This window comes from Rhea pennata, chromosome 12, assembly GCF_028389875.1.
Source record: "Rhea pennata isolate bPtePen1 chromosome 12, bPtePen1.pri, whole genome shotgun sequence".
Classification (NCBI taxonomy): domain Eukaryota; kingdom Metazoa; phylum Chordata; class Aves; order Rheiformes; family Rheidae; genus Rhea; species Rhea pennata.
Genome location: NC_084674.1, coordinates 19213856 through 19221581, shown reverse-complemented (window position 1 = coordinate 19221581; position 7726 = coordinate 19213856). Strand labels below are relative to the sequence as shown.

Sequence of the window (7726 nt, the reverse complement as noted above, 5' to 3'; positions counted from 1 at the left end):
GACTTTATGTAAAGGAGAAGTCAGATTTCCCAATATGGTTCAAAATATACGTAGATGGGTACACCAGAAGAAAATTACATTCCCATCAAAGGGAAGGGTCTACATAATGAAAACTTATATGCTTAAATCACCCTCTGACCAAAACATAATAATAAAAAAAAAAATCCCACAGTTCTGCCAATAGCGGAAGCTTGATACCAGTGCCCAGAGGAGCTCTTCCAATTCCATATTCCTTTCTTGTTACAGGAATAATATTTCTATTGAAATGAGGCCATCGTTGTTTTGTGGAAGTATCTGGTTGAGATAGAATGATGTAAAAATATTTAGTAACAGCAACATCAGGACCTAATTTTTTATAAAACTATTAATTTAACTACTCTTAATAGTATTAGTAAACAAGACTTGTGAAATTATGATTCTAGCCGGAAATTTATGGAACCTTGAAGAGTTTCCTTTAACTGAGGTTGCCATTCACAAAGATGAGAGTAAAGCCACTTAATTTTATGTTTGATTAAATACTAAAGGAATATTCTCCTAATGTGCTAAAGTAGAAATCCCTTGAGATATGTTTATCATCTGCAGTTACTTAATTTTTTCACAAAAGAGTGCAACTATCACATACATAGGTAGTAATGATTCAATCCCATTTTATAGCATCATGGTATATATTCTATATCTCTCTGCATTTTCGGTGGACTCGATTCGATTTTTATTGAAGACATTTTACATTTCTTTTGTCTAGAGATTTGTGTAAGTTAAGGACGCTTGAGCATTGAAAGCGAAATTGGTAGATGCTACCATTTGTTCTTCTGAAGTGTCAAGAGCCAAAATCTGTTACCTTGAGTATACAATGAAGTACTAAATATTCATTCAGGACTGGGATGTTGTACGTTCACCATTTTACACTGCACAAGGTCTTTGACATACAGCAAATACCCACTTAGGCCAATATTTTCTCTTGTATTTTCTTCTGGTCATTTAGAACTTTGTAATTCTGTAAAGTTTTAATATTCAGAGTCCATGTTTATTTTTGTTAGGCGTCTATTGACTCAAGCTTCTTAAATATTGGAATTATTAAAGTTTTTTATCAACAGATGTCATTTCTGTAGCATCTGTAACAATTTTTTGATGATCTATTGGTATGAGTTTGAATAAGTTATGAGGTTTTTTTTAAAAAAAAAAATCCTAGCATGCTAATTGCTCCTAGGAATGCCAGGTGATAGGCTAAAGTTTAGAGGAGTGCAATCCATATATGGGATACCTTCAGCACAGGGATTCTGTTTAGCATTTATCAGGAAAATTGGCTTAAGTGCCTGATATTCCAGATTCAATTACACTGTCACCTGCCAAAAGTGTTCCTTCACCTCAGTTCTGGCTTGTTCCCATTATTAAGTCAGTGCTTGGGAAAAGCATGAACTACTTACTTTTCTAATGTAACTTCTATCACCATGGACAGCACCCATACATTCCCTTAAATCACAAGTAGTCTTGTTTTCTTTGTTCTTGCTTATGGATTTAATTGTATATACAGACTGGAGCATAATACCTTACTGAAAGTATGGCATGAATTGATACACATCAAATATATTCTGTCATTGGAGTGAATTATTTTCTCTAGGGATGTGATGAGTTGAAGTCTGTGGGGCCTTAGAACAAGCATTAACAAATATAATTCAAATAAATGCTTCCCTGGATTCTTCCTTTTTCTGTTACCTAATCTGTCTGTATATTTATTTTTTAATATAAACCCTTTTTAGTTGCTTCTGTTGTTCATACTAGGAAATAGATGTGTTGTTATAAAATATACTAAAGTGCTTTATCCTTCCTCCCTTTCTTTTTAGCTGGCCAGTACAATTATCCCCCCCTTTTTTAATCATGATTTCAATGTTAGAAAACAAGACTGGATTTAAAATTTCCATTCTACTCAATTTTGACATTAACTCAATCTATTTTTATCATTTAACATGCATGTGATTCAGTATCCTCACCTCTTAATAGATGTTGAAGTATCTCAAATGTGTAATGAGGTATTGCAGTGTCATGAATAGTAGGTTGCACTGAATGTGCAGTTACTAGTTGTCTTTTGGGCACAGTTTTATGAATTATTGAATTTAGCAAACTCTCATTCTGACTTTTTTTGAACAAAGCTTTCAATTTATGGTAACAGTGCTATGTGAAGGACTATATTGTTTGTTTGTTTTTTCCTCTGCACTAGGGACAAAGTTCTTTATGTTGACCATATTTAGTTGCCATTTTCCTTAGTGCAGTTTCAGATTTATTTCCTATAAGCTACTTAGAATTCTGTAATGTTTTTAAAAGATGATTTTTTTTTCAAAAAAACCACTAAAGCCTACTACTTGAGACTGATGTATATTTTTTTTAATTTAGCATGGTAGTAATGCAAAGAAGAAAAAAAAAGCAAAGATTATAGAGAAGATGCAGTGCATTTAAAGTGAATAAATGTGACTAAATTAAGTAAACTAGGAAATACATTCTATTCTAGCATTCTACGTGATTGTAACATCTCCTGAATGTATAGGGTAGCTAAACAAGGCTTGTGTTACTTATCCACAACACTTAACAGATGAAACTGTATCATAGCCAACAATTTCTGATATGGTTGCCCTTTAATGTTGGCTATGATATGACTATGATTATGTTTCATGTAATCTTAAAGTAATTATTTTCCTGGAAAGTATCATAGATAGGAATCCGATTTCATCAATCAGGAAACAAGTTTTCCACACAAATACATTAAGAAAAGATCTTGCATCACGGAAACATGAACAGCCTAGCCACTCCATGTTTAATCACTTATTATTTTGTTTTATAGTAACAAATCCTGACATTTAAATCGTTCCCTATCATTTCTATTTGCTACACATATCTTGCCTTAGAGTACAGCTGACACTGAAGATAAATTTTAGCCTTGCAATTGAGATCTGGTTAATACTTTGATATGCAAAGCAAAATGTAATACCGCTCATTCTTTTTTATTTAATTTGGCTTTGCTGGACCAACTGATCTTTTGCAATAAGATAAGCAGATTCTGAATATATATCAGAAGCAATCTGACCAAAGAGGTGCTATTTTGATACAATCAATGTTCAATATAGAACAGTCATTTCAAAAATGAGTGTCTTTGTTCAATATCAGACTGATTAGAGTGTTTTTCAGTAGTATCTTTATAAGGAAGTGAAGTAGTTTGTACTGTCTAAAAACTGACCTTCTGAAAAGTATTAGTCCCTTCTTTCTTTACTTTTGGCCTCCTGCTTTTTAGAAGAGAAGAGAGCAGGGATTGTTGATGTAAGTATTAAAGCAAGGAGGAATGAAAGGTAATTCCTCAGTCCTATCATCTTACCGTCTTTGCAAGTGTGGTGTCAGTGCAAGTGATACACAGGCACTTGCAATATTCAGTCTCTGTCTACAAGTGACTTGCTCTGTGTCGTTGTGCTTACCTGTAAGTATTCTAGAAATATGAATAACCCTAGTATGTCCTAATGGTATTGACAGAAATTTAGGTATTCTCTCCAGATTCTACTAGATCTAAATTTATCTTGAAGCAAGTGTAGCTCTATAAATTCTGTAGCAATGCAAGCCAAGGGGTGGTGAAATGACCAGAGCATTGTAACTGCATTCTTTGCTGCAGATTGTTTCACCATTTGTTTCCTGTGCCCCTAATGCAAAAAAACTACATCTGTTGCCTATATTGCCTATATAATGGCTGTGTGGAGTGAATGTTTTTTCCTCCCCACGGTTTGTCTATGGCTTTTAAGAGGTAAGTACTTTTTAAATAGCTTTGAGCCTTATTATCATTTATTTTATATTTATGCAGTATTTCAATATTTCTAAATTTGTGATTCCTTAAAAATTCTATGCAGTTGCGCCTTTTAACATAAAAACCATAGAAGTGTCAACATTGAGAACTTTACTTTCAGGTTAAAGATTTGATAATGTGCTCTGTGAATTTACTGTGTATGATCTTGGAGCATCTGTTGCATGATATGTGGAATGTAAAAATCAATCACAATGTTATGGAATTATGCATATATCAGACAAATATGTATATTATATAATAAAGTCTGAATATACCTTTCATTACATTAAAACTTGGTGATTATCCCAAATTCAAGGGGAAAAAGAATTAAATTTACACTTAGAGAAAGCCTACTGCTTTAAGATGTGCAAAGGCACCCATGGTCTCCCCTAACAATGTAAAATTGCTTTCATGCATAGCACCTTGAAATCTGTGCTCCTTCATTAAACTTTTTATTTGGTTAGTTAGTAACAAGCTTTGTGAATATTCTAGGGGACACAAGTGTGCAATAAAAGAATAGAGGTAATGCCTGTGCCTGCCCTTACACGGGCAGCACAGCTCTGAGCTGGGATCTGCTGGTGCTGTTGCTGCCGTTGCAACATCGGTGGTTGTTCTGCTGAGGGCAGCTGCCTGCAGAAATGAGTCGGAGTCTGGAACATGTTGCGGGTATTTTTTAAAATTGCTGCTGTTCCTGGCAGAGTGATTTGAGCCATTACGTGGCTGCTCCTAGCTGTTTTGTTCTTTTCAATTTCCTGGCAATGCAGGAAATCCGTTGCTGCCCTGATGAACGCTGAATAGAAACGTAAAAGCAATGCTCAAAGCAGAGGCATCTATGCTGCTGTTGCAGGGCCTGCGTTACTCGTTGAAAAAGTAAGGCACTTGTTAACTAGGCTGTAACCAACGTTTCCTTCGCAGCAGTAGGTGACACCGCGCCCTGCGCAGGGCTGGATTCGCGGGGCGGCCGCGCTGGCGGGGCCGGGCAGCCAGCCGCTGCGGCCGGCCGCCTTCCCAGCGCTGCGGCGGCGCCCGCCGCGCCGCGCCGCGCCGCGCTTTCATGGCGGGTTTCCGCCGCGCGACGGGCGGCGCCGCCGGGGCGGGGCGGGGCGCGGCGCGGCACGTCCACAGCGCTCGCGCCGCGGCCGCCGCCACCTAGGGACGGGCGCGGGCGGGGCGCGCGCGGCGGAGGCGCGCGAGCAGCAGCCGCAGCAGCAGCAGCAGCCGCCGGCCGCGCCGCTGAGGTGAAGGCAGCGCCCGCCCGCCTCGGCCGGCAGCGGGCTGCGCCCCTGCCCTCCGCCCGCTCCTCGCCCGCGCTGTGCCCTCGCCTCGCCCGGCCAGATGATGAACTTTCTGCGGCGCAGGCTCTCGGACAGCAGCTTCATCGCCAACCTGCCTAATGGCTACATGACCGACCTGCAGCGGCCGGAGCCGCAGCAGCCGCCGCCGCCGCCTCCCTCGGCCGCCTCCGGCCCTGCCGCCGCCGCCTCCCCGGCCGCCGAGCGCCGGCCGCAGCCGCAGCCGGCGCCGCCGCATCCGCAGCCGGCGCCGCCGCAGTCCGCGGGCAGCAGCTTCTTCAGCTCCCTCTCCAACGCCGTGAAGCAGACGGCGGCCTCGGCCGGGCTGGTGGATCCCTCCTCCGCCGGCTCCTCGGCTGCCGGCAGAAAGTTCAAGCTGCTCCTGGTCATTGACGAGCCGCACACGGACTGGTAGGTGCCCTGCGTACCCCCCTCCTCCTCCTCTTCCTCCCGCCGCGCCGAGGCCCCCGTCCTTCCCCCCCGCGCACTGCGGCGCCTTCCCGCGGCCGCGGGCTCACCTGGGGCGGCGGAGGGCGATGCGGCTGCCCAGTGCCGCGGCGGGGCCCGGGGCCGGCGGCGAGGCCGCCCCCTCCTGAGGCGCGGGCGGCCGTTAACGGGCGCGGGCGGCCGTTACGGGGCGCGGGCGGGAGCGGGGCCGGCGCGCCTGCGACGCGTAAGCGGGGGTCAAAGCCGTTGTTTATCAAAGCACGAAATAAAACGTATTTACATCCCCGGAAAAGCATGTCCTGTCTTCTCTGACGGATTAACGAGCGCCTGTAGGAAGGCAGGTGGGATGTGCTGCTCGGCATGGTGCGCGGCTGCAGCGCTGCGTGTGCTAACCCGTGTTCGTGAGCGGGCTTGCTTTCACGCGCATCTGCCTGCCTCCTTTGCAGCGTCCGAAATATGTATTGGGGTGAAGGTCCTTCAGGTTGCCGAGGACGAGCCTTACATTTTTTCCTTTGCCCCGTGGATTTCTGTTATTAGGTTTACTACTTAGGTTTTGTTTGGGGTGGGTGTTTTGCTTCCAGTATAATCATAAAATGCGCGAGATTTCCAGCACTAAAACTTGTATGCTAACTCACTTCTTCCCGCGCCTGGTTGTTATCAGTAGGAGAGGTTATACCTTTTTTTTGTTTGTTTTTGTTTTTTTAACTATTTTTCACATATACTAGTGCTGTATGCTGCATTTTATAGAAAAGCAGTATTTTATTAATCATACCTTCGCTTCCCTGTAATGCATACTTACATATCAAGCTCTGAATTGTCTTATTTGGTGTTGGTAATTGCAATATATAATGTCTTAGTAGTGCTTATAAATAGTATGGAGTAGAACAAGCATATTTTTATAACTGACATCAATCAGTAATGTGTTACGAGTCTGTGGTTTTATTATCAGATTCTCAAATTTATAACCTTGCTATCTAAATGGACAATTTGCTTTAAAATAATACTTCAAAAAACACTTTAAACAGAAAATTAAACCTAGTAAAAAATGCTTTGTCTGTAGCAAAATGTGTTATTATTGTTAAGATAACAGCATTATTTTTTTATTAAAAAAACCCCTAATATCTGCTGGTCTGAGGAAAGCCTCTGTATCTACGTCATGAAGATGTGTATCCTTGGACACAGCTCACTGCCCTGCAAATGCATCTATTTATTTAAGATTTTGGAGTATACAAAATTTTGCTTGGTAAATTAAACAGTGTAGGTTCGTGAAATTGGTTTGTAGTAGCATTCCTCCATACCTACTGAAACTGGTCTGCGTATTATAATTGCAGCATGATGTTTTTGTGTGCTTGGATAACGCACCCAAAATTAACACAGTCTATCAGCGATAACAAAGCTTTCAAACTTCTGTTTTGTGAACGTCACCAACTACATTCCAAGTAGGAGAGTGAATACATTCACAAATATACACAAGGTTACTCAAGCCTGCTTTTTTCGTATTTATTTTTTCCTTACAGTATGTGATACAGATTTGTAGTATTTCTGGAAAGAAGAGCTTACTATTGGTGTTTGTAGTAGCTCTTTCTTCCTCCAAGAAAGCTAATCATTTGGTAATTGTAGATTTTAAAATCATTACTGAAATAGTTATTCTAGTAATACAAATACTCTAATAATACAAATATTCTACTAAGAAATGCAGTAAAATTGTTTCTATATTATAAGAAGTATGGAAATCCATATTGATTTATGTTGAACTGCTGTAAAATTTGACTCACTGGGCAGAAATGGAATACTAGTGATACTTTGAAAAAATACTGAAAAATTGCAAGTTGTAACTGATGAATTACCAAGGTCTGATGGCTGCAACATCAGCTACCCTGCCTGCTATGATGCATTGACGTACAGCTTAACAAGATGAGGTATGTAGAGCTGCTGTCATGTGATACTTTAAAAAAAAAAAAAAAAAAAAGGTAAATCTTTTATTGTCACTGTGGATTCCTGACAAACAATTTTAGCTGGTTTAGATTAATCCTGATATGAAGAAGGGAGTTTGTTTTTTAATGCTTGGAGCTACACTGTATTTGTCTTAAACTGAAAGTACATTGCCTTTGCATTGCTGTTTCAACAGAAATAGAAGAATTTCAGTCTGGGTCATACTGCAAGAGGATAC

At 41.1% G+C, this 7726-nt stretch overlaps 1 protein-coding gene across 1 annotated transcript in view; it reads left to right on the top strand.

Annotated features, from left to right (window-relative positions):
* Positions 1-5040: 5040 nt before the first annotated feature.
* Positions 5041-7726, top strand: part of SYN2 (synapsin II) — a 181003-nt gene continuing 178317 nt past the window's right edge. Inside the window, exon 1 of the mRNA XM_062585309.1 lies at positions 5041-5520. Within this exon, the coding sequence (XP_062441293.1) occupies positions 5153-5520 (368 nt within the window). The 5' untranslated portion in view covers positions 5041-5152. The remainder of the gene's footprint in view (positions 5521-7726) is intronic.